General features: G+C 50.1%; 13 protein-coding genes across 13 annotated transcripts; 4 read left to right on the forward strand and 9 right to left on the reverse strand.

The window, feature by feature from the left end:
* Positions 1-462: 462 nt before the first annotated feature.
* Positions 463-2,570, reverse strand: ASPVEDRAFT_87214 (FAD-dependent oxidoreductase; the record flags this gene model as incomplete). The annotated part of the gene is made up of 7 exons (XM_040818005.1): positions 463-633; positions 703-933; positions 992-1,663; positions 1,717-1,888; positions 1,940-1,960; positions 2,016-2,437; positions 2,496-2,570. 7 exons carry the CDS (start codon positions 2,568-2,570, stop codon positions 463-465), a joined length of 1,764 nt encoding a protein of 587 aa, XP_040671645.1.
* A 1,536-nt stretch (positions 2,571-4,106) lies between these two features.
* On the forward strand, positions 4,107-5,713 carry ASPVEDRAFT_138581 (Zn(II)2Cys6 transcription factor domain-containing protein; the record flags this gene model as incomplete). The annotated part of the gene is made up of 2 exons (XM_040807507.1): positions 4,107-4,247; positions 4,343-5,713. 2 exons carry the CDS (start codon positions 4,107-4,109, stop codon positions 5,711-5,713), a joined length of 1,512 nt encoding a protein of 503 aa, XP_040671646.1.
* A 134-nt stretch (positions 5,714-5,847) lies between these two features.
* On the reverse strand, positions 5,848-6,921 carry ASPVEDRAFT_45337 (uncharacterized protein; the record flags this gene model as incomplete). The annotated part of the gene is made up of 2 exons (XM_040813262.1): positions 6,668-6,921; positions 5,848-6,608 (listed from the first exon to the last, which is right to left on the reverse strand). Coding segments are annotated over exons 1-2 (593 nt in total), but the record flags the coding sequence as incomplete, so codon positions are not given.
* Positions 6,854-7,572, reverse strand: ASPVEDRAFT_45339 (uncharacterized protein; the record flags this gene model as incomplete). Its single annotated transcript, XM_040813263.1, has 1 exon — positions 6,854-7,572. A coding segment is annotated over exon 1 (298 nt), but the record flags the coding sequence as incomplete, so codon positions are not given.
* An 81-nt stretch (positions 7,573-7,653) lies between these two features.
* ASPVEDRAFT_87217 (uncharacterized protein) lies at positions 7,654-9,105 on the reverse strand (the record flags this gene model as incomplete). Its single annotated transcript, XM_040818006.1, has 2 exons — positions 7,654-8,103; positions 8,155-9,105. The coding sequence occupies 2 exons, from the start codon at positions 9,103-9,105 to the stop codon at positions 7,654-7,656; spliced, it is 1,401 nt and encodes a 466-aa protein (XP_040671649.1).
* A 312-nt stretch (positions 9,106-9,417) lies between these two features.
* Positions 9,418-9,942, forward strand: ASPVEDRAFT_138599 (2,4'-dihydroxyacetophenone dioxygenase family protein; the record flags this gene model as incomplete). Its single annotated transcript, XM_040807508.1, has 1 exon — positions 9,418-9,942. The coding sequence occupies one exon, from the start codon at positions 9,418-9,420 to the stop codon at positions 9,940-9,942; it is 525 nt and encodes a 174-aa protein (XP_040671650.1).
* Positions 9,943-10,123: 181 nt separating this feature from the next.
* Positions 10,124-11,311, reverse strand: ASPVEDRAFT_895234 (uncharacterized protein; the record flags this gene model as incomplete). Its single annotated transcript, XM_040818641.1, has 2 exons — positions 10,124-11,197; positions 11,258-11,311. 2 exons carry the CDS (start codon positions 11,309-11,311, stop codon positions 10,124-10,126), a joined length of 1,128 nt encoding a protein of 375 aa, XP_040671651.1.
* Positions 11,312-11,742: 431 nt separating this feature from the next.
* On the reverse strand, positions 11,743-13,517 carry ASPVEDRAFT_895235 (uncharacterized protein; the record flags this gene model as incomplete). The annotated part of the gene is made up of 4 exons (XM_040818642.1): positions 11,743-12,070; positions 12,127-13,177; positions 13,229-13,294; positions 13,345-13,517. The coding sequence occupies 4 exons, from the start codon at positions 13,515-13,517 to the stop codon at positions 11,828-11,830; spliced, it is 1,533 nt and encodes a 510-aa protein (XP_040671652.1). The 3' UTR covers positions 11,743-11,827.
* Positions 13,518-13,844: 327 nt separating this feature from the next.
* ASPVEDRAFT_895241 (uncharacterized protein) lies at positions 13,845-15,624 on the forward strand (the record flags this gene model as incomplete). Its single annotated transcript, XM_040818643.1, has 3 exons — positions 13,845-14,424; positions 14,483-15,004; positions 15,034-15,624. Exons 1-3 carry the CDS (start codon positions 13,870-13,872, stop codon positions 15,622-15,624), a joined length of 1,668 nt encoding a protein of 555 aa, XP_040671653.1. The 5' UTR covers positions 13,845-13,869.
* A 532-nt stretch (positions 15,625-16,156) lies between these two features.
* ASPVEDRAFT_32236 (holo-ACP synthase) lies at positions 16,157-16,769 on the reverse strand (the record flags this gene model as incomplete). Its single annotated transcript, XM_040810582.1, has 2 exons — positions 16,157-16,409; positions 16,477-16,769. The coding sequence occupies 2 exons, from the start codon at positions 16,767-16,769 to the stop codon at positions 16,157-16,159; spliced, it is 546 nt and encodes a 181-aa protein (XP_040671654.1).
* A 152-nt stretch (positions 16,770-16,921) lies between these two features.
* On the reverse strand, positions 16,922-17,602 carry ASPVEDRAFT_870959 (acyl carrier protein). Its single transcript, XM_040817976.1, has 4 exons — positions 17,357-17,602; positions 17,226-17,306; positions 17,117-17,165; positions 16,922-17,057 (listed from the first exon to the last, which is right to left on the reverse strand). The coding sequence occupies exons 1-4, from the start codon at positions 17,441-17,443 to the stop codon at positions 17,017-17,019; spliced, it is 258 nt and encodes an 85-aa protein (XP_040671655.1). The 5' UTR covers positions 17,444-17,602; the 3' UTR covers positions 16,922-17,016.
* A 315-nt stretch (positions 17,603-17,917) lies between these two features.
* ASPVEDRAFT_154023 (uncharacterized protein) lies at positions 17,918-20,678 on the reverse strand. Its single transcript, XM_040808387.1, has 8 exons — positions 20,527-20,678; positions 20,090-20,404; positions 19,879-20,031; positions 19,638-19,820; positions 19,449-19,589; positions 19,046-19,396; positions 18,430-18,989; positions 17,918-18,382 (listed from the first exon to the last, which is right to left on the reverse strand). Exons 1-8 carry the CDS (start codon positions 20,628-20,630, stop codon positions 18,006-18,008), a joined length of 2,184 nt encoding a protein of 727 aa, XP_040671656.1. The 5' UTR covers positions 20,631-20,678; the 3' UTR covers positions 17,918-18,005.
* A 2,313-nt stretch (positions 20,679-22,991) lies between these two features.
* Positions 22,992-24,108, forward strand: ASPVEDRAFT_895247 (uncharacterized protein; the record flags this gene model as incomplete). Its single annotated transcript, XM_040818644.1, has 4 exons — positions 22,992-23,273; positions 23,344-23,609; positions 23,653-23,999; positions 24,026-24,108. Exons 1-4 carry the CDS (start codon positions 23,019-23,021, stop codon positions 24,106-24,108), a joined length of 951 nt encoding a protein of 316 aa, XP_040671657.1. The 5' UTR covers positions 22,992-23,018.
* Between the last annotated feature and the right edge of the window lie 217 nt (positions 24,109-24,325).

Here is a 24,325-nt window from a genome sequence, read left to right on the forward strand (position 1 = left end):
CAAAGATCTATCTTGTTGCCTAGGAATTCCAAGAAAGTAGATTACAAGTACTCGAGGGCTGGACCTCGAGGATCTGCAAATCTCGGACCCACGCGTATTCGTATTGACATTCATGGCGAGGATAATTGGCTTCTCCGCCGTATAAGATGAAGAATGGCCTGTAGTGCTATATCCTACTGATTGATGGTCTCGATAACAATTATAGAGTCACTCCGGGGTAGGCAGGTCTCATTAGTAATCATGACCGGCCAGTTCAAACCCTCATTACTGTACGCAAGGTGTGCAGGGATGATCAAGAAGCGGCTTTCTCTCGGGTTCTCTTTCTAGAAAGCTACTAAGAAATCAATAGATACAATATTAAACAAGGCACCAATGCACCTGACGAAGCATAATATATAAGCTTGGCCACACGTTCCAGCCTATTCAGACCTATAACCTGGTCCACTACCTTTTGCAAGTCAATCAAACCGCGGAGCAGAGTGAGCCATCCTTCTGCTGCACCATAGACTCGCTTCCCACACAGTGGCGGCACCACAAAAGATTCTCCGGGTCGTACTTCTTCTTGATTGAAAGAATTCGGGGGTAGTTGGGACCCCAGAAAGCCCACTGCCAGTCAGGCTCCCAGGGGTTGGCCTTGGGATCACAGTCAGTATTGTACTCCTCAACTGAATAGCAGTATGTGAACAAACGGGCTTGTCATACCTCATTGTAGTAGACGCCAGAGTCGAGCGCCAGCTGTCGCATGGCATATCCGGTCGAATTTGTCACACGCGCAATAGCATGTCTGGCCTCGGAAGAAGGCAGCGTATCGTTCCATTCAACACCACTGATCAAGTGAACAGCGGCATTCCTCCAAGCCGGGTTCAAGGCGCTATCAACTGGCTTGTGACTGATAGTCATGGTACCCGAAATAGAGGGACTAGAAACTCCATCCTGCCAGGTTGAACTTCTTTTAGTATTTGCTTCGTGGGCTGTAATGAAGATAACTTACTGCGACGGTTTCATCTCTCTCCCCAATGACCTCAAACAACTTTGCAAGGGAGTCTGGATCCTCAACTATTTGACGAGGAAGAAGTCGAGTGGCGCGCGCTCCACGACTGACACCGGCATCGCCACCAACCGGTGCGATCTTCTGGATGAGATCCCAAGTAGGTAACCAAGAGGTGGATGAGGACGACTCCACAGTCTCGTTGTATCTTTGAAGATGTTTCGTGAGTGGCTCAATCAGGCGGTCAATTGACTTGGTATTAGTTGTGTTGGGCTGGAACATCGTATACTGGAAGCTGTAAGGCTCCCCGCCAGCAGTGTAATAGCCCATCACGCCTGCGTCTTGGAGGATGGTCATTTCCTTGTGAATGCTAGAAATGATCTTCCACCATACCTTACCAGATGTCCCATTACGAGCACTCATGGACACCGTAGCTGTCGACATTGATGGCGTGGGAAAGGCCTTGACGGTAAGACTTAAAATGACCCCAAAGGTACCACCGCCTCCACCCCGAATCGCCCAGAAGAGGTCCTTGTTTTGGCATTCGTTGGCTGTGATGAGCTCACCGCTGGGTGTAACAATAGCGGCCTCCACGATATTATCAGCGCCCATACCATAAACTCCAGTCAAGATACCGTGACCACCCCCGGTTGCCCAGCCAGTAACACCAACATCCTTGGAAATCCGTCAGTACGTTTTCAAAGAGAAAACGTGCGTCGGGCGCCTACCGAGCTAGTTCCAACGACAGCTGTTAGATTGCGCTTTGCTAGATGATCAACGAGCTCTCCATCTTGAATACCAGCGCCCACAGTTGCTGCAATATGAGGAGTTGTGGAGTTGCAATTTTCAGGCCTGAAAGACTGATGAACTTGAAACTGTTTCATGTGGTGTGTCCAAATTCTAATTTTGTCAGTAATATGTTTTCATTTTTGTGCAAATCAAGTTACGTACGACAGGCTTCCACTGGCAGAACTATAAAAATGGTCAGCTCGATAATCTTTAGCATTCAGGTGTTGGATAAGCCTACCTCTTCTCGGGGTTATGTCCAGTATTCTTGATATTGAGTCTTATATTGTACTTCCTCGCGAACTGCAAAGTAGCCTTGACATGCTGGGCCGTGGTTGCGTTCACCACATAGGGAGACAAATAACCCAGAGAGCATCCCTCGGCACCTGCATTGGGGTTTCCAGACACGCTGGTTCCATTGGGGTAAATCGGAGTACAGCTGCTGTTGGACCACAAGGGATCGGAAACCGTCATCGGGTTAGACGAGTGATACCGCGAGTCTGCCCAGTTTCTTATCAGATATTCGCAGGCTGATTGATTGTAATTCGGCTCGGACATATAGCAGACGGAACCAGGAGGTTCCGTCTTGAGCAAACGACCCGAGACGGTCTGGTTCAGGGACGACCAGTCAGCCTCCGAGGGCCAACAAGGATCCGAGGGAGCCTATCATTTGATGGATGGTTAGTTTTGAAAGCGATTGCAAGGTAATCAACGCTCTTACACATTTGCATTGCACGCCTGTAGCCGCCACGCAGTTAGCGAGTAGCCACACGGGCCACAGGGACATAAGTCGCATATTGAACATCCAGTTGATCGAGTTGCGTGTCTAAATGCTTGTCCAGATGATGGAGCATGTAGCGGTAGTGAGCAAGCTATATAAATGCCTCTGTACCGCCCCTTTACTCGTATTCGTGTCCATTGCCAGGTCAGCGACAACGTCTGTTCGGCTTTACATCAGTATAAGATCGACACAACCAGTAGGAACATGGAACGGATTCCTCCACCTCCAGCAGAAACCCTCATTTTAGCGTCTGGAATTGACCCTGAGCCCGCTAACGATACATTTGAAGGATTCTTCGTCGGCCTATGAGCATATCATAATGGTATGATAGAACCAGCACGGACGGATAACCCATACTGGAACAGAACGAGGTCGAACAATCTGGACGTTCAGCGAGGAAGGTATTTTCAAACTCTTCTGTTCGCATACTAGAATACAAAGCAGGCTGGGTCCTTGAATGAAGGAGCCAGAGTAACCCAACCCAACAACAGTGACGTCATCATATCGGCGCCGTATTCGTGTTCAAATTGCCGGATTCATCCATCATGTTCGAATTTCGCTCGTCAACCCAGGGGAACGGATGGATGAAATTCGAGCCTGTCCTACCTTTTGATGTCAGAAAAATTTCCATTTCAGGCAGGGCACACACTTACAGCTATCACCACTAGACACTGTCACAAGAATGGCTGTCAAGGATTCGCTATATTCTGACCCGTCCACCAGACTTATCATCGCGTTACTGCCTAGCTGGGTTGGATACGGAAATTGAAAGTAAAATGAGTAAGTATATAGTAGATGGCCTTCCATAGTTCTGCTTCAGAGCCCCTGGGGCTAATGGACTATGTGCTGGGGTACGGCCGAAGATTTGATATATATATTCTCTACGACAGGAAAATATCAAAGGAAACGTACCCGATATCCACGAGGGACACTTAGTCCTCCAGTTCTCCCATCTCCCTTTGACTAACTTCACCATCCCGTTCAACTGTACCCATATCCAAACTGCCTGCCCAGCTGGGCCCGTATCTCAATATGATATTTAAGAATGCAGTTGTTTGTCGCTGTATCATTCTATTGGGCCATGGCCAGGATAGAGGCTAGTCCTATATTAGCTAGCGCCCACCGCTTCTCCACTGGAGGGATTTTTCAATCCGTGTACCAGTGGGCCTGATTTCGTGGGCAGGCTTCCATGTTTCCACAGCAGGAGGACTTTCCGCCTGAGGCTCTCTCTTTGGCAGCTCTTTAGACATCAGCTTATTATTCCCATTAATGCCGGCTTCTGCAGTGCTGGCAAGGTCAACAACAGGATCATTAATTCGTAATATTTCATATTTATTGAGAAATAAAAGGTATAAAATATTCTTGAATATTAAAAATAATCTTATAGTATTAAAATACGGTGAAATAGAAGGTTTTATGTTCGGCTTTCTCCTCGCAGTCCGCCGTAGCTGGCCGGAACAGGCAGCGTCATTCCCCTGGAACCACGACCTCCCTCGCCCGACCTCCTGCCCACAAGCGGATCGTAATAGCTTCTGATGTATCAATATCATTATGCTGAGCTCTTATCTGGACGCAAACTCACACATGTCTGCAGATGCAGGCCGTAACAGCCAGCACACAAGGAAAAGACACCGCATACGTCACCGCAAATCTCGCCTGGGCTGTTTCTCCTGCAAGTCGCGACGAGTCAAAGTAAGTCTATGCTCTGCAATCACCCCTCAAGTGAACGCCTAACGCCTGTTTTTTTTTTCGTCGGCTGACCCGCTGTCGGTTTGGATGTGGTACAGTGCGATGAAGTTCGTCCTGTCTGTGGTTCCTGCTCTTCGCGCGAAGAGCAATGTGTCTTTCCTGATACACCAGCAGCTTCCCCCAAACCGATCGGATCCTCTCGAGAGCGGCGATATCCGCTGCGTCCTCGGAGTATCAGCAGTCCGCAACCCGTTCCATCTTACCTAGAGGCATGGGAGTCGCAAACGACGCGGCGGTCCGGTGTCTCCGCACCACAGGACGGTGATCTGCGCATGGATGACCTTCTGTCTATGCAGTTCTTCCATATGCATACTGCTCAGGAGATGTCTCTCCACGCCAAACGTAGCACTGTCTGGCGGCGGGTGATTCCCTGCCTCGCCGGTAAGCACCATTATCTCATGCACTTACTCCTCGCCTTGGGTGGCATTCACTTGGTCACCCATCGATTGAGGCGAGGACCTGGTGAGGACCACCCCTCGGGTAAGATAGAGCTGCAGTCTGTAATGAATCACTATCAGAAAGGCCTGCAGGACTTCAGAAAAGAGGTGGCCGTCCTGTCCAACGCAAATGCCGAAGCTGTTTGCGCTGGCTCCCTACTCCTTGTCGGCTTTGTCTATGCATCCCTCCAGGTGCCTGAGCTGCATCCGGCCTCTTGGACGAGTGAATCCGCTTCTCCTCCAGACATGTCGACTGTTCTGCCACCAATTAACCGACCCGAGGTGAACTGGCTGCACCTAGTCCGCGGGGTGTCGACAGTGATACAAGGTCATTGGCCTGCTTTGAAAGCCAGCTGCTTGCGCCCGATGGTATTGCACTTCCATGGCGATGAATTCTGGAAGGACGTTCCTTTCGATTCATCCTTGCCCGATCTCAGCCACTGCTCTCCTCAATTGCAGCTCTTCGCCCAGGGCGCTTTTCAAGCGGTCACGGATATGAAAGCCTTCCACGCCACCCTTCTGTCTACCGATAGTAACGAGCTTCATTTAACGCCCGACTCCTCTCCAAGCATACCGGAGTGGGGAGTGGATGGACCGTCAAGGGCCATAGACGTTCTAGAAGGTATCTATTCACGCGTTATCTCTGTGTTCCAATGTACGGCCAACGAGCTGGGACTTCCGGACGATGCCGAGATTCAATACAACCTGGAGGAGGCTGCAGTGCTAGGTTGGCCTAACCTGGTTCCTGATGTCTTTATTGGCATACTGGAGGTCGACGGAGCAGCAGGCCACGCCTGGGGGGTTTCTCTGGCTATATTGGCCCATTTCTATGTCGTCAACACACTGGTAAACCGCTGGTACTTGGGCGCTTTCAAGGAGGAGATATTGAAGATCCAGAGATCTGTCTCTAGCTTACACATCGCTGAGCTGGACCGGCTTTTGATATGGCCGGTGGCGGTTGCTACCTCTTAAGTCAACGTGGCTTGTTTTGCTGAACGACCGGCCGGTTTTTTTATCCAACGCTGGCACCGCTCCAATCTATAATATATCCAGCAGCACAGCCATAATCATTGGGATACCAGGCATGCTTCAGGTTGTCAAACGCTCGATTCCGGATCCAAACCAAAACTGCTACCGGTATATAACTGCAATGGGGCAGGGGCTGCTTCAGCTGCAGCGGAATCTATCTATGCAAGTAGGCGAGGCGAGACATTCAGCGTAACCAGAGGAGTAACTGGCTCCCTCCCCGCCAGCTCAGCACAATGAAGGGGTTTAACAGGGGGATATGAGGTGTACCCTTGATAATTGACAAGCATCGCAAACCCGATTGTCTCTCAGCCCTGGACATTAATCCTCTTTAACTTATACACTCGAGGCAATGCTCGCCTTCAGCTCCATTTAGAAATAGCTGCTCTAGCTGCTCTAGCTGCTACTTTCACTATGGCGTAGACTTACTCAGGCAAAGCAGGCATGGGCCCTCCATGCGCTGGAAAGTCTGCACTGCGCGCAACGTCTTCCCACTCGTCCACAATCGTGGTCAAATCCTCAATCTTCTGCCGAAGAAACCCAACACAGTCACTCCCAAACGGCACACGCAACGGAATGTCCTTCCCTTCAGCAATACCTACGCCTTTACCAATCTGGATCACTTTCGACACCAGGTCAACCGCGTTCCCCGGCTCGTTGCGGTAATTGCCTGCCCCTCGAACGCGACACGCGTCGTTAAGCGGGCGCCAGAATTCAACGCGGTGCGGGACGTGGTTGATGTTTTTCATTACTTCGGTACTGAAGATGCCGGCTTCAATTATTAAGGGTTTTATGCCCGGCGCGAGCCAGGCAAGTTCTTTGGAAAGGCTTTCGATGGCGCCTAAAGAATTAACAAAGGGCTTTCACTAGACAGCGGGGAATAACCGGAATCCATAATACCCTCGAGTGCAAACTTGCTGGCGCAGTAGGCAGCACCGGCGGGCTCTCCGTGGAATCCCGACTGCGAGCCCATGTAGATAATCAGCCCCTGGCCCTTTTCGGCCTTGCTGCGGAAATGCGGCAACGCGGCGCGCGTGAGGTTGATGGGGCCGTGGAAGTTGGTGTCAAGCGAGCGTTGCATATCTTCTTGTCTGTCATGTTCATTAGAATGGGCCCATTCTCAGTGTATTCAAGTCACCAACGTGAGTTCCTCAACCGCGCCACACTGGATAAACCCGGCATTATTAACGAGCACGTCGACACCGCCATAGATGTCAACTGCCTGCTGGAACTTGGCGTCGATTTCGGCCTGTGGAGCTGTGACATCAAGGTCGAGGATCGTAGCGCCCGTGTCCTTCAGGTAGGCGAGCTTCGTCTCAGCATTGCGGCCTGTTGCGACGACGTCGTCACCTAGTGCGCGGAGTTGGCGCACAAACTGCTCCCCGAAGCCGCTGGAGCAGCCGGTGATAAACCAAACTTGCTTTCGGGCCATGCTGTGTAGCCAAAGTGGTGACATGCAGAACCAAGTAGTCTGCGCGGACGCAGGGAGCAACATTTCATTTTATGCGTCAGCCCTCTCCGCAGTTGCGTCTGACGCCGAGCGCCGGGGTTGGCTTACGGGCGTGGCTTACGGGCGTAGATTATGTACGGCCCTATTCGTGCTGACTGGTTACTTGGTGGAAGGACCGTGGGCGCGGAGCAATGCGGTTCCAACTGGGCTCGAATCAAGGAATCACTCGACTTGGCGATGCGCATTGGAGGATTTTGGTTATTCTACAATCAGTATCACGCTGCGCCCTTTCCGACAGAGGAACAGGGACGTATTACATATACTGCACAATCCACCGAGCTTCTCCCATTCCGGATACTTAAATGACACCTCAACTTATAGAATGGCTGGTCCATTAGTAAATAAATTAAAATTGACTATTGAATAAATACGAAGCCTAATACCCATTCGTCCCGTTCGTATGCCCGGGGAGAAGGAAAGACTGGCTTGTCTTCACGATCGCAGTCTTGAGCAGAGATACAATTCCTTGTAACTCCAGCTCGGTTACGATATACGGCGGGCAGACGAGGACATGGTCAACCTGATATTTACCAGTGACACCCAAGTTACCAAGGATGTTCAATCCCAGCTCAAGAGATTGTCGCACGACCTGACCGCAAAAGTCCACCTTGGGCGAGAAAGGCGTCTTCAATTGTTTGTCCTTGACGAATTCCACTGCCCAGAATAACCCACGGCCGCGGATGTCCCCAACCAGAGGAAGAGGGCCGATTTCTTGCATCAAGAGGAATTCCAGTTTGCTCCCCATCTCGGCCACGCGGTCGATCAAATTATCCCGCTTGATGATCTTCTGGGTTGCAACCGCAGCAGCGCAGGCAAGAGGATGGGCCTGCGATATCAGATTAGCAATTGTAGTCAGTATATACAGCATGGGTGGTACCTGAAACGTATGGCCATGTGCGAGCTTTTTAGACCCTGCAGATAGGCCATCAAAAATTCTTTGATGTAGCAATACACCGGAAAGAGGAACGAAGCCAGCTCCAAGGGCCTTGCCAATTGTCTGAATATCAGGACCGGAGATGCCCTCCTGCTCCCATGCATGCATTGTGCCCGTTTTCCCCATGCCGCAGATGATCTCGTCGAGTATTAACAAGATGCCATATTTGTCGCAGATATCACGGATGGCTTTGAAGTATCCTGGCACCGGAGGCAGGCATCCTAATGTAGTACCACTGACGGTCTCGGCAATGAACCCAGCAACTCTATTCGGGCCTATTCGCAGGATCTCGTTCTCGAATTGGCGGGCAAGTCGTTCACCAAACTCCTTGTCTGACTCGTTGGGCTCCTTCATCCGGTACGCATAGCAGGGATCCAGGAACGACACATTATGAGACATAAAAGACTGATAGAACTCTCTCCTAGAATCATGGCCAGAGACACAAAGTGAACCAATGGTATTGCCATGGTAACTCTGCTTTCGGGAAATAAAGTGTGTCCGTTGCGGTTGTCCCACCTCATGCCAGTACTGAATGGCCAGTTTAAGCGCTGCATCCGTAGCTTCACTACCAGAATTAACAAATATCGCTTTTGATAGACCACCGGGTTTGTGTGACAAGAGTATATCTCCGAGTTCCTCTGCCGCGCTGCTGGTGTACGGCGACCCTGAGTAGACATAGGCGATATCATTTTTCAGGTGATTCACAATTGCATCGGTTATCTCAGGCTGTGTATGACCAAGACAGGAAACTGACGGGCCGCAACTGGCGTCAATCACAGTTTTGCCGTTTTCCAAGACGAGGTTGATGCCATCGCCAGCGACAATCTTGGCCGGCCGTTCGGAGAAGGACCGGTGGAGGATATGAGAACTCGCAACAAACTCGTCTGTTGTCATTTTGCCGGATGAGAAACACATAGATTGTTGGAGATAACTGAGCATGTAACATAGTAGGTCGCAATCTTAAATCGAAGTACACTGCACCAATTCCAGGCCTCGCTGTTCTCGCCGACGGAGAACCCGATGGCCCTTTGGAGGCGTCGGGTTCGCCGCCAGCACAACCGGGATATGCGGAGAATACCCTCGTATAAACGTCGAATGATGGACGCGGGGTTATTAATTAAATACATAGATTTTTAATTCAGATCCAGGTACGGAGTCAACATTCCCATCCCCCTCCCTAGCGAGGTAGCTGACAGAGCCAGAACAATGGAAAAAGGTGACCTCTCCAAAGCCGCATACAGAGGCGCAAAACTCCCCTCTGTGCCCGAGGATCTTGTGGTCTCTGGTGTTCTTGATCTCGAATGCGACGAGCGCCTCTGGGTCCCACAGGCCAAAGACGTCTGGTTCCGGCCGCTGTGTTTCAATGTCTCGCACGGCTACTTTGTTAATATCCTTCGCGTGCGCAAGAGCGGCATTCTCTCGAGGCACAGACACACCGGTCCTGTACATGCAACGGTTCTGCGAGGACGCTGGCATTATCTCGAACACGATTGGTGGGCTGATGAAGGTGGTTACGCATTTGAACCCCCTGGCGATATCCATACACTTGAGGTGCCGGAGGGGGTAGAAGAGATGGTCACATTGTTCCATGTAACGGGGGCTTATATTTACGTTGATGTAGACGGGGTTGCATTAGGGATTGAAGACGTGTTTAGCAAGTTGCAGGCGGCGAGGAAACATTACGAGCAGGTGGGATTGGGCGCAGACTTTGCGGACCAGTTTGTACGGTAAATGGTCTGAACAGTTTATCGTGTCGTTGTTCATTAAAATATACACTTCATCTTTATCGTATGTTTGCCGCATACGCATATTGTATGTTTCTATTCAGAGCCAATACTAGAATTGAGTTAATTATCAAATATTAATATCAGGAACAACAGTTACAGTGTATGTCATTGTCTATTAAATCTTCCTACTTGTGCTTCGCCTCGACCATCTGCCCCAGCTTAATCTGGGTCAACAGCGACAGCTCATCGTACACATTCCACTCGTCCACCACCCGGCCATTCTTGTAATGATAGTGAGTGATTCCCATAACCTGCAGCCTCAAGCCCGTTGGCTTTCCCAATTCACTCAGAATGCCATATCCCAAATGGTGGCCTTCCATGACCCAGCGCACAGCGACCTTCACCCCGCCCTCCTCACAGGGGTTAGAGCAGATATGCTGGGGCATGTACGCAGCATCAGGGATGGAACCCAAAAGTGCTAGATGTTGATGCAGAACGGCAGCAGGTCCATATAGCTCCGTCATCTTGGGTCCGTGGTACTGGGCGTTGGGGGCGTAGTGTTTCTCGACCCGGCCAAACATTCGACAGTTCCACATGTCGTGCAGCCATTCCAGAGTTTGTCTTTCGACCTCGTTGTTCGCAATCGATGTATCTGCCTTCCATTCGGGCATCTGCTGGCCGATGAGACGTCTGTTCTCACCGATGTCGATTGACTCCAGGCCCTTGTCGAAGAGCCCCTTCGCAGCCTCTTCAGCGAACACATTGGGGTCCAGACCCAGCTGCTTTATTATGGCCATGGTATCGGCTACAACCCATTCACGGTATATCCGATTACGATAAACCATGCAGTCTGCAATCGTGCGCGACACAAAGGTCTTGCCGGTGGGAGGACCAAAATGGCCGTTTTGGGAGTGTCTGCCCGCGCCGGTTACAAGGTGCGAGGTATAGAATCCATCCTTGTCGTTTCCATTCCAAAGCACTTGCGTGGCCATTCCGCGACGCTCGGGAAGGGAGACGAGCCGCTGGATCGTATCCCGGACAACGGCCTCGCGGTCGTAGATTGTCGCCATGGTGCCGTAGAGTACACAATTATGAGTGTAGTGGGTGTAGATTAGGCCGATATCGCGCTCGTCCCAAATTCGGTGCGTGCAGCGGACGATGTAGTCGACAATGTCGGTGTAGATCTCGTCGAAGCCTTCCATGGCATGCGCGCGCTTGCGAGTTGTTGGGGCGAGGTCGGTGTAATCATGCCGTTCGACCTGCAAGGCAGCAGTGGTGGTTGACGGAAATTGGGGCTCAGTGATATGGAAGCCATTGACCTTGGCTGCGATGGCCCCATCGTCGTTGTCTGTGTGGTCTGGAGAAGCAGCCATTGTGTAGTTGGGCTTTGGAGAGTGGAAGTAAATATGAAAGTCGGGAACCAAAATGCCAACTACGCAAATAACAAAGATAAGCGGCGGACAGTGAGCTCTCAAGTATCTACCCCATGCTCCCCGCAATGGGCCTCTGATACTCCGCTGCTATCAAGCCTTCTCCATCGGGACTGCCGATGGGGCCGACCCAGGAAGTTGGAGGCTGATGGCATCGGTGATGCCGACGCGTTATCGGCCCCTGAAGCAAAATTTCTTGGAGTAGAGGAGCTTCCACTGCTTGTCTGCCAATCGTTTACCTTAATATGATACACATCTCATATGGAACCATGAAATGCTTGGATTCTAATGCAGAGGGATAATTGATTACATGAAGTGGTATACAATATATATTCCGAAACTGTTAGATACATATTTGTTATATACTTGTGCAACGCAAGTCTCAGCTTGTAAAGTAATTAAACGCCGTAACTATAAAATAACAGACATCTGCATACTGAAGTCTCCATTACAGCATAATTAGTTCATCTGCTTGTTCCTCATCTCAATCGGGAGGAAGCACAGCAAAAACGCAGCGAGCCAGATACCACCAGCACCAAGCCAAAGAACGCCGGCCCCGCCTTCAGATATGTACTTCTGCCCAGCAAAAGGGGCGACGATGCCTGAAATACGACCGAAACAGGATAGCAGACCGCTTGCGCTGGCACGGTAGGTCGTATCAAACATCTCAGGCGCAGCTGAATACAACACCGCATTGAAATACTAGCAACGGGTCAGCATGGGGTATACTGTGTCTTTCGCTTCATTGTCTAACTTACGCTTTGCATTATATACTCCAGCGCATTCAGACCCACGTAGCCCGCAGTAGTCTTAACCTGGGTGTACATGGCCATGGACAGACCCTGTAGGGCGGCCGAGATGACGAGCGACCACTTTCGGCCAAACAATGGAACTTGGATAGAGAACAGAGCAGCGACCGCTCCTAGCACACCAGGAAGGTAGATGTATACGTATTGGCGGTATGTTTCAGTGACATCGTGGGCTCCGCTGTCCACGTTATTGTTGAGCAGCACAATCGGGAGGAAGTACCCGGCCAGGGTGAAGGACCAGTAGTTGCCCATATAAGCAAGACTAAGGAGAATAAAGCTGAACAATTGAAGCTTGCTGAGGAAGAGACCGCGCAGGAAGCCCAGCCTCCGGATCATGTCCGTGACGATGTTTGTCGGTGAACGAGCATCGCCGGTCTGTTGTTGCTGCTGCTCTCTGAAGCCCGTAGCGATTCCAACCTGGCGCAAGTCCTCGACCGTCAATGCAGGGGCCTCAGCCTTGTTGAACTTGGCAATCTTGTGTAGTACATCGATGGCATTTTGGTCTCGGCCCTGGCTGATAAGGAACTTTGGCGACTCGTAGAAGCTGAAGAGGAGATAGCGCGCAGAGAAAATAGCAAGAGCCATGGCTCCGATGATAATGACCAAGTATCGCCACCCCATATTGCTTGACATTGTGCAGCAGAGCTCACCCTCTGCGACTGCCATGCACGCAGGTAGGTCCACGGCACATCTGTACTTCGCGACGGTGCCATACGCGATGGCGCACGCGACGACGACGCCAATCGGCTGCCACATATTCAACAACGCTACCAGGTAACGCCGGTTCTTCGGCAGAAACTCCAATGCAATTGTGGCATCAATGGGGATATTGCCTCCTAGGCCAACACAGGAGAGAAAGTAGATCCCGCAGATCGCGCCGTAGTTGTCCTGGCTTGCGGCCATGAGCATGGCGAATACCGCAGTGATGAGACATGTCAGCTGGAAGGCCCATTTGCGGCCGATGATGTCTGTGATTATACCGAATCCGAATGCCCCAACACTGCCTCTGTCAGCCCGAGATCAAGTTTTGGATAGTCAAAGGGGCGGGTACGCTAGGCCTGCATTTGAGCAGGTGTAGATGAGGCCTTGCTTTTCGGACGGCACGTTCATTTCCTGGCTGTGAAACTCAGTTGTGGAACTATGTAAGATATAGGTTCTGGCACTGACAAAACAGCTGTGGCCATCAGAGCAACACCCTGCACCAGGCCCAAGTCGATGAAGTACCCCATGCCGCACAGCATCCAAATGCACATCTGGTACTTGCCAAACCCCAGCTTATCGATTTCGGCATTTACCAATGCCATCTTTCGCTCAAAGATAGTGTGCTCACTGATTGCCATCTCTCCATTTGACACATCGCCGTGCTCTGGTTTTGCCATGTCGGAAGAGCCAGCCTTGTCTTTGGAGGACATGTCGGGTGGATTGGGAGAGTGAGACATCGACAAGAAGAAGGAAATAACAAAGGAGACAGTATATCTCGCTTCTGCTTGGGATATCTTGGGAATCGAGAAGTTGGTCAAATAAGTCTGTGTCAATGCAAATGGCATAACTGACTGGTGGTGGCCATCGGGAAACCCTATCGCCGTCGGGGAAGCCGTTGGATAAAAGGCTTGGCCAAGGCTTCGTCCCCTCTTTGTTGGAGACGGTATCCTGGTAGTCTGATAAGCTGTGCTCCCGTATTCCTTCTTCATCATGCATTGGGAGGAGATCGCACAAGGCAAGGGTGCAAGTCGCGACGGGGCTATCCCGCCAGAATGGCAGCTCCCATCATGTCAGTTGCAGGATTCCCAAGTCGACGTCCGCGCAGTGCCAGCTGAATGTGGCATTCTTACAACTCGAGAGTTGGAGATAACAGCGACTGACGCGGTTGAACTGGTGCAGAAGCTCGTTCGCCGGGAATACACCTCATATGAAGTAACTCTAGCATTTTGCAAGCGAGCGGCCATTGCACAGCAACTTGTCAACTGCCTCAGTGAAATTTTTTTCCAGTTGGCTCTTGATGCCGCAGCACAGCTTGATGCTGAGTATGCCGCCACGGGTGTGCCTCGTGGTCCTCTACATGGCCTCCCAGTCTCCCTAAAGGATTGCTTCCAGATTGAAGGAACTGACGCAACCATTGGATATACGGCGTTCGCAAATAGTCCAACAAAGCAGGGCGAAGAGGCAGCAATCACAAATATCATGAGGAAATGCGGTGCGGTGTTATTCTGCAAGACCAATGTCCCAACAGCCATGATGGCCGGCGAGGTACGTTGTATACCGACAAACATACATGGTCTTGGGCCAAGCTGACCCACTTGTCTAGACCTACAATGCTATATACGGTTACACTTCCAACCCATATAATAGATTTCTTTCCAGCGGTGGCTCGTCAGGCGGAGAAAGCGCGTTATTGGCTCTACATGGATCTCCTCTCGGTGTTGGAACAGATGTAGGAGGCTCTATCCGAATCCCTGCCTCGTTCTGCGATCTATACAGCCTCAAGCCTTCCTCAGGTCGCTTTCCCATCTCTGGGATCCGAGACGGGATGGAGGGTCAAGAGGCAGTCAGTAATGTAGTCGGGCCCATGGCAAGGTCGTTGGCCGCGATTGAGATGTGGACCAGGGCAGTTCTGGGAACCCAGCCTTGGATGGCCGCTGATCCGGACTGTCTACCCATCCCTTATCGAGAGGCACAGATACCGAAGAAGCTTTGCTTGGGCCTTCTTCTGGACGACGGAATTGTGAAGCCTCTACCCCCAATTACCCGCGCTTTGCATCAAGTAAAGGCGGCCCTGGAAGCTGCAGGTCATACGGTCGTCGACTTCCGCATGTGGGTACCCCCAGAGGTTATGCAGATACATAAACTTACTAGTAGTCTAGTGATGATCCTCTCTATACGGATACCCTCAAACACGCGCTGTACCGCTCCGCCGCAGCAGATACAGTGAGCAGTACCCTCGCCAGAACAGAAGAACCCTGGCCCCGCGGAATGGAAATGCTCGAGGAAATGGTGGGCCGCAACAGGCAAAGCCCAACCACGGTCTCCGATCTCTGGAAAGCTCAGGCCAAGCGTACTGAGTACGCCAAACGGGTCTTGCAGGCGTGGGCGGCGACCGAGAATACGACCGGCACAGGTCGCGAGATCGATGCTCTGCTGATGCCCTGTACCCCGTGGCCCGCGTGCGAGAAGTACAAGTTTACATATGACAACTACACCAGTCTGTGGAACGTGCTGGACTACTGCGCAACCACTCTCCCGGTTACCCAGGTTTCAGCGGTCGACCATGTCGAGCCGGGGTACAAGTGTCGAAACCAAACGGAGGCGGGCATCTGGAAGGAATACCAACCCGAGACCATAGAGGGGGCTTCTGTTGCTGTACAGCTTGTGGGCCGGCGCCTCAACGAAGAGTATCTGTTGGCGGTGACGCGGGTATGCGACGATGCTACTGCTAGCTATGCAATATGAGCCATCAGTACTGCCATGACAATGATCGACAAGAATGCAGATAATTGTCCACATTGGGCTGGCTCAGGCATTTGGAAGGGGATTTCTCCACAAACGTGCGTTAAGAATACATATTTATTGACTTTTAGGCTCCCTCATGCCTTCCAAAGCATCATGATATTCAATAATTTAACTCCGAGATTGGCAGACAAGCCGGGTAATATCAGGTTAACTGAGCCATGGAGCAGCTTGAGCCATCCACGATAGCGAAATGTGAAGTCGTCAACTGCCGTCAATAGAAATAGCTTAAAAAGCCCTTTATAAGCAGCTCTGAATGCGCCAGTGGAGTGTACGAACAGGGTAAATGTATTGGTGTATACAGAATGCCCCAATCTCTCATTTTTCCTCTCCCGAATCGTGCTGAAAGTATCGTCGAAGACGACATTCGAGGATGCAATAATCCAATTGTAGATGCTCAATGATGTGTTTGTATTGAAATTCTGAATGGGCACTTGCCAGAACAGTATACATCCACGACCGAAATTCGTATCTATCATGAGACTGGAGCATCGTTCACAGCCAGCACTGTCGCAATAGCGTATTCGCCATCATGGCTAATCGAAAGCTGTGCAGCACGCTTTCGGACACTTCTACCATCGGTGGCACTTCCGTCGGCCTGTATAGATTGCGCATCATGGATGACCAACAATGGCTTCATTTGTCCTGCCCGAACCACTACCTCCGCCTGGTGCCATTTGAGACGCCGTGGAGAGACCGCTTTTATTGCCGCTTCTTTCGCTGCAAACCTAATTATATTATAACTCAGCAAATGCGCATAAATTCGCGGTTATGCGGCCAAATAGGCGTCCTTACCGACCAGCAACCCAGCTGGACAGCTGCCACAGCTTTTGATCATATTTGTCGCGTACAAGACTATCAATCGCGCTCGCCGGTACCGTCTCCAAACCGTCTCGTTTGCACTGCAATAATTTTTGATACCGAGAGTTGAATTCACCACGCTCAGCAGGACCGAAAATCTTCTGAGCGAATTGCTCCGCGTATTGTGGTTTCTCATTTGCAAGGATCCGTCGAATCCGGGGAATGTGGCAGATGTCGGTCCCCAGGCCCAAGGGGTATGGAAAGGGGGCGATTTCGGTTGCTTGCATTTCCCTTGCTGGTGGGTTTAGATTGTTAGGTAGTACGATCGGGGGGCGTCGATTCATATATATATTCAAAGTGAAATATGCAGGGTGTCTTATTCAATCTTATACGGCAAGGCACAAATTCCTGGATCATTGTCATCTGTAAATTAAATTACTGACTTAATTCTCGAACTATTCATTTTCCAATACCATAGTAACTGGTTTGAAGCGGATTCTTCAATTATCAACAGTAGTAGAGGATATCAATTGTTCAAGCTGCGTGTTGGCTGATATAGTCGATAACCGCTTGAACTGTCCGTAAATGTCATAATAAGCGCCCGCTACATCAAGAGAGAGGTAAGAATATTTACCAGTGGTGAATTTTTCACACTCTGCATCGGGAATATCGTTGTCAAATTCCTAGCCATTCAATCCATGAATTTGGAATCAGATTCAGAACTTTGTTATGGTATTTCTTACCTCTTCAAGTGCCAGAACAAGTTCAACAGTATCCAGAGAGTCGGCACCGAGGTCCTCAACGATGCTTGCATTGGGGGTGACCTGTGAAAACCACGGTTAACCGGACCTTATAGATTGGCAGGGTTACTAACCTCCTCCTCCTTCACACCGAGCTGCTCAGCAATTATCTTCTTCACCCGCTCCTCGATGGTGGCCCGCTTGATATAATTTCCCTGCATCTTGTATTCAGATATGCTGTCGACACTGTATGGCGGGAGAAAGCGCAGAGAGTTTGGCAGACAGAATTCGACAGTGCGAGTGATGAGGGTCTTTAATAGCCGTGGAGAAAACAAAAGTATAATAATGATAATCAACAAAAGTTTAAAAGTTGAACTCTGTATTTACTCATTTCACATGCTTGAATAAGGCAGCTAGGGGACCAGTCTTGTGAGTGGCGTATTTCGCCTGCAAGAATGCAATATTATTGAAAAACAAGTTTTTCTCATACCCTATGTAAGGGACACGAGGGCTGGCATGGACATCTTGTCGGACCAGTCGAGCCTCCTTACGAGGTGGTTTTCCAGAGGAGACGAGGAGGAAAGACCCTCCCCAGGCACAGTGGCCCGAGTCGCAAGCTGAAAAGACCTTTTGTCATTTTGCTAGCTGGAAGGGTGAATGGGCTATTTCAAGGTATACTGGGCAGCAAAAGATTTGGCCAACATTACTAAATATGTAACCTTCTGATCGCTAGCCACCAATTTGATTGATTATATATACGATGGACGCTCTAGGCTATGAGCATTAAATGGTATCTAACAAGTTCGACCAGATCATCGGCTCCAGTCCCGCTTGCTGCCACATCTCCCAGAGGTCTTCACCCAAATGGTTCTGCAGCTGCTCTGGCGCAAAATTGTTGGCATCCATGAATATAGCACTCGAATCGTTACTTGAGGAAGGGTTGTTGGTCTGTGCCTGGGTGTTACCAGATAATATCAGCCCTGCCATACCACGCAGAAGTGTCGAGTAGCGGCGTGCAAGGTGCCCTTCGGGCGGGCTGGCTGCCTCCAGCGTACGGGCGGCAACGTCGACAAGCCGGAAGAGCAAAGAAGCAGATGGGTCTATGTTTCCTGAAACGGGGATTTCATTCGGCTGGGGCGAGGAATGAGGGCGGAGATTGACTGTGGATGCTTAGCTTTGGGCTATGTCGCTGTGAACGGATGCTTACTGTCTATCAGGCTCACTAGCCAGCTATTGACAAGGAAGAAGGCCGCATACGCAATAACGACATAATAGTGGTCAATAGCAAAGGACATCATGTCAACCACACTCGGATCAGGCTCCAGCTGCACCTGCAATGGACTCCTAATGGCAGACAATGGCTTGGACAAATGAACGAGGATCTGGCTCGCCCATTCTACGGCCCATGTCAACACCTTCCCCGTCCGTTGAGATGGATCGGTGGCATCAAGAAAAGCGCAGGCATATGACAGCCGATACCACTGCAGTGAGGTAAAAGGGAAATGTTGGCTGAATCTATCCATTGATTGATCGCCCTGGCGCGCCATGAAGCGTCGCTCGATCAGCTGCACATCGTGGTCAAAGGCTTCGACACTCTCGATGGTTGTTGGTCGACACTCAGTAAAGTGAGTGCTGTAAGCTACTCGAAAAAGACTTGTTAAGCGGGTGTCCGTAGCCTGTACGTACTTACATCCAAGGAAGTTGGTGAGCACGTCGTAGAGGGGCTTCGGATTGAGATACGATGGCCGTCGAGCAGAGAGTGCGAGGCTAGGTGAGGAAATGAGTATATACAAGAAAGGTTAGGCGTCAGCCAGAGTACTCACTAGTGATCGCTCTCCACAAGATACAGCATCGTCCGAAATCGCCGTGCGTCTTCCTGGGTGACAGTCTCAGGGTGTAGGAAGCTGGTATGGCAGCTGCGTTCCAGCGTCAGGGATGTCGCCCACCGTATAGCTAATCCTAGACACTGCCACGCACCAGCTTCAGAAAACCGTGATTGATAACGCTGCGGCCCCGGGGCAAGATCGAAGGGCATCCAGTGCGCACACAACATTAGTGCCTGCACTGTTTCGAGGCGTTGGTCCTCATGTCTAGGGCGCAGTGTGACCCGCATGATTTCAGCATCGAGGAGCCGGACAAGGTCAGTATACCGAGGATGCAGCCAGCAAGAGCTTCTGATATAGATTAGCCAAGTAGGTGCAGTTGCAGGTGGATGGGGCTCCGCACTTTGAAGAAGCACTCCAGAACCGGGCACCGACTGAGAGTATCGCAATGAACAGCAAAGCGCTCCTCGATCGTACGCGATCAATTTCAGCATCAACATTTACATCAAGCAATGGCACATTGAGGTGGCAGTTCGAGAAATAACTGCTTCAATTAGCTTCGGTATTGCACAGGAGTTCTGATAATTCTCACAGGCGAAATATGACATGCGCTTCACCCTCTGTCAGCACTGAGCGAGTGATCGGATCATTTATTTCCAATGCACCAGGATCCTCCCTTTGCATACTGTTCAACGCTTTCAATGGTCCATCGGTGTTGACAGTTCCATGGGGGCTGGGCAAGCTTTGTGGGTTGGAATTGCATAGTAAGCCTACACTGCGTGGACATGTCAGTGCCGGGGTATCGCAACAACTTGGGCGGCTCTTCGACTTACGGAACCGACGAAGGGGAATCATAGCTCTGTTGAGTCTGGTCAGGTTTGGCATGATGCAGAAGCGATGTTCTCGCCTGGGAGCGTGGAGCAGTGTCCACGTAGTCTGCAATGCCGCCGTGGGCTATGCCGAGTCTTTGCTCTAACTCAGCGACACTAGCATCCTGTTAGACACGAGTCCAATATAATATATATCGAGGATAGAAACGCAAACCGTGATTGTAGCGAATCAACCTTCTTCGGAAGGGCTTCCTCTGCTGGTGAAGCATGTCGGGCATCCAGCTGTACAGCCCCACTGGCCAACGCGGTCGGATCTGAGACTAAGAAAGATGAAGAACTAGCTGCAGAAACGCGAGTATTTTCTATGCGCGGATCATCGAAATTGGCTGAAGGCGATCGCGAAGACCTGAGGCGGAGGTAGGGGTTGAGGCGCAGCTCCTTGACCTCTTCCTGGAAGCTGCATTCGACATTGCGATTGGTACATGGCTGGCACTTGACATCGTATGTGAAGCCTCCACATTTCTGTTTCCTGTATCGCGTCAGTGGCATGAACTGCTGGACTCGAATCATTCCTTCGGCGAAGCCGTCGGTTATTCCGGGAACCCCGAGGGGACTCTGCCTGGCATGGAATGAAGGGAGATTGCAGTATACCTGTGTCTACACTGCACACAAGCATGGCCTGTTCGCCCAGGCGGTAGTGTGTTCGAGTAGGAGTTGTGCGGAGGCATGTCAAACAGCAGTTGGTAACGAGGCATCCGTGAAGGCCCTCGACATGACCCCAAGACCCCAGGAGCCAAACCATATTGGTACATGGGTCTTAGGGGTTATCAACTCCAACGGTGTGCGGGGAAGCGGAATGGAGCGCCATATGCGCTAGACTTGATTAGTACGTAGCACATGTGTCTTTCTTTTAATCCTCGTTGTCTTATCTTGAACTCAACTGAGTCATATTACCCACATGCCTCTCTCTAGGTTTCCTAGCCCCACCACCTTGAAAAATCCCTGACAACATCCAAGCCTTATCAGTGCGACCACTTACGTCTGGCAACGATAAACCAGCATAGAGACAACAATGGACAATAGCCTGTGTAGGGCACCAAACGACGCCAGGGATCTAACAACTACCAAGCAATGTCAACGTGATAGTGAAATTCTAGTTTGACTAATCAGATAACTCTGTTAGAAACAGAATGAATTGCTTAAAGATCTGTAGAACTGGAGTATCTAGGGGTCTTATATAGGACCTCGACCCCCACGAGGGTGGTTCCCGGGGGCGGACCGTGGTGGGTGCTGACGCCTGCCTCAGCCGACGCCCTTCTGGTCAGGCTGTCATGCAGTTCCTCTGACAGATCCTTCCTATATAGGAGTGCACGAGGTCTTGGTTGCCTCTGCAGAATTATGATATATCGATCCCTTGGTGTTGACTGAAAGATTTCCGCTTTCTATTAGCCGACAAAAAGAAGAGGAAGACGGTTTGGATGTTGTATATAAGTTTGGAATCTGATTCGACGACCATGAGCTCTGGAGAGAATGTGTGTCCTGTGACCTGTCCTGACTGAAATAGCCTGGAAGTATACCACATGTCGATGGAAAGGTTAGGCCACACGTTCCGTTCAAATCTATCCTGATCACGTCAAGGGTAAATGCTGAGCCTTGCAAGCTATCACGATGAGAACTCCTTGCTTTTGACTCACTGTAGGATCGACTAATCAGTGAGGGATTTTTGGGATTGACGCATAATCTTCAACGGGACTATTTCAAGTACGCCAATTATACTAGAGATACACTTCATTAAACGAGATGCGGATCTGAATAGTTTCTGCGATGGAGAGTGAACGTGCAATACCCTAATTCCAATGACAATGGTCCATGGTTGGTTAGATTATGCCTGGTGATTGAGCCAGACTATCGATTCCCTAGATCCAAGCCTGTTCTTGCCTAAAGCTGGTGCCCAAACTGACTAGATCCGAGAAAAGAGGGTCGAGAGAATCATTCGGAATTTTACTAGATAGTACTATATATATCAAGATTAGATAAAGCACCCAGAGTAGTAAGAGTTAATTATAATCTTGATATAAGATATGCCTGTATGCTTATTAGCTGGCGTAAACTAACTTTAGAATCATAACTAGCTCGCGCCAGCTGATTTAGAGGTGGCGTGAGCCATACCTCGATTCCTTGGCGACAAGATACTAACATTATTGGCTATTGTTGCCATTTGGTCGGGTGTAAGAAGTTGGTGAGCGTTGTGAAAGAGGTCCTGCAAGTGTATACAGGTCACGTCACCTCAAGAACGCGGATGCGTGACACTCATCCCCTTCACAGGACCGCCAAGCCTATTAATCAGCAGAATATAATACGCGGATTTTTGAAATGCATGGTAAAACCTGCAAGATATAATGGATTCAAGTTCCCTAGAAGCTCTTTGAATCTGATTATATTAATAGTTGTACGCTATAAGTATACTCAAGTACCTCACTAACTATAAGTACCTAATAAGCAGTTACTAAGTACATGAGTATCTCCATCCATTAATATTGAGAACGTTGCTGTGGCTTGAAATAGCTATAAAGGGTATACCTGACTGCCAAGGCCAGAAACATGGAGCACGACCAAAAAATCGAGGCCTGGCCAACTGCAAGGCTGCAACCACCTCCACATAACTTCCTAACATTCGAATTCCAGGCTTCACTTCTTCCACAACAGTGAAGTATTGATATGAACGAAGCCTCACTGACTAATACTGCCAAAAATAAGAACCTTCCATGGCTACTAGTCCCTATAAGGAAGCCAAGAGGAGAAATCCTCCCAGGGTATCCAATCTCAGAAGACGACGAGTAGATCAGTGGCTTCTTCACTCTCGACATGACAAACGTCTTCTCGGGCCTCAAGATGGGATCTTGGCAACAATGGGTTCTTCTTGGCCACCATTCTACACACGGAAGTTAAGAGAAGACACACAGACGGTAGACACTCACAGGAGAAAAATTTCCCCATAGCAAGGCATCAAGAACAAAAATTCACCATTCCCCACGGATGCAAAACTTTTTCTCATAAATAAGCCGTCTAGGCTCAACCCTGTTAGCGATGGCTCTCATCTTTCACTACTCTGGCATTCTGTCAAGTTCCTTTTCTCTAATATCATGTCCAAGGAACGGGCAAACGGTGACACGCCCACCAGTGTCCCGGGGTGTGGCAACAGACCTTTAACGCGGCCCGCGCACGCACTCACCTGGGAAGACGTTGCTACTGAGTTAAATGCAAACCCCAAAAATGGTCTGTCGGCGTCCGAAGCAGAGGCTCGTATAGACCAGTATGGTCCGAATGATATCGGGGCTGTATCATCTACGGAACCGCTTGAGATCCTGATCAAGCAGATTGCGAATGCAATGACTTTGGTACGATTAGACTACTACACACACCGCGCCTACATTTGTGAGACACGGGTTGCTGAGACGCTTTCTTTAGATTTTAATCATGGCTACGGGCGTGAGTTTCGGCATCCAGGCGTGGATAGAAGGGGGTGTCCTTGCTGCCGTGGTGGTGCTTAATATTGTCGTTGGATTTGTGCAGGAATTCCAAGCGGGCAAGACAATGGATTCCCTGCGGACTTTGAGCTCGCCGAGTGCAAGTGTTTATCGGGATGGACAGGTTCATAGTATCCAGACATCGAATCTGGTCCCGGGAGATCTCGTTGAAGTTTTGACAGGGAACACAGTTCCCGCTGATATAAGGTAGGCAGACCGCATTGCTGCGGTTAGGTACGTGCATGCTAAGAAGTTTAAGAATCATAGAAGCGGTCAATTTTGAAACGGACGAAGCTTTACTCACCGGAGAGTCCTTACCAGTTCGCAAAGCTGCCAACGACATGTTTCACGATGACACCGGGCCTGGAGACCGTCTGAATATCGCTTATGCCTCGTCTACAGTAACAAAGGGCCGCGCAAGAGGTGTAGTATTTGGATCAGGAATGCACACTGAAATAGGGTCCATTGCTGCGGCTCTACGAGAGAACAAGTCTGGCGGACTGGAGGTTAAGCGCAGAGCTGATGGGTCAGCAAGCCCAGCAGCCTACGTGATGGCCTTTACGTACCTGGTCGGGAACATCATTGGCAATATCCTCGGTACGAATATTGGGACGCCATTACAGCGGAAGTTATCAAGACTTGCGATGTTCCTCTTCTTTACAGCGGTTATTTGTGCTATCATCGTCCTCGGGGCGAATACGTTTGACAATAACAAGGAGGTGATTATCTACGCTGTGGCCACTGGGCTTAGCATGATTCCGTCATCATTTGTTGTTGTCTTAACAATCACCATGACAGTTGGGACGAAGAGGATGGTAGAGAGACTTAGGGTTAGGGTTAGGGTTAGGGTTAGGGTTAGGGTTAGGGTTAGGGTTAGGGTTAGGGTTAGGGTTAGGGTTAGGGTTAGGGTTAGGGTTAGGGTT

The sequence above is a fragment of the Aspergillus versicolor genome, assembly GCF_001890125.1.
Source record: "Aspergillus versicolor CBS 583.65 unplaced genomic scaffold ASPVEscaffold_9, whole genome shotgun sequence".
NCBI lineage: Eukaryota > Fungi > Ascomycota > Eurotiomycetes > Eurotiales > Aspergillaceae > Aspergillus > Aspergillus versicolor.

What these genes read in the sequence shown, in the direction of transcription:
- ASPVEDRAFT_870959 (XM_040817976.1), bottom strand. Translation starts at nt 17,443, where the DNA reads ATGCAGGGAAATTATATCAAGCGGGCCACCATCGAGGAGCGGGTGAAG. An exon ending in TTGTTCTGGCACTTGAAGAG is followed by an intron (nt 17,166 to 17,225) that starts GTAAGAAATACC and finishes TTGAATGGCTAG; the next exon opens with GAATTTGACAACGATATTCC. An exon ending in GTGTGAAAAATTCACCACTG is followed by an intron (nt 17,058 to 17,116) that starts GTAAATATTCTT and finishes ATTTACGGACAG; the next exon opens with TTCAAGCGGTTATCGACTAT.
- ASPVEDRAFT_154023 (XM_040808387.1), bottom strand. Translation starts at nt 20,630, where the DNA reads ATGCCTCGTTACCAACTGCTGTTTGACATGCCTCCGCACAACTCCTAC. An exon ending in GATTCCCCTTCGTCGGTTCC is followed by an intron (nt 19,821 to 19,878) that starts GTAAGTCGAAGA and finishes ATGTCCACGCAG; the next exon opens with TGTAGGCTTACTATGCAATT. An exon ending in CTTGTGGAGAGCGATCACTA is followed by an intron (nt 18,990 to 19,045) that starts GTGAGTACTCTG and finishes TTCCTCACCTAG; the next exon opens with CCTCGCACTCTCTGCTCGAC.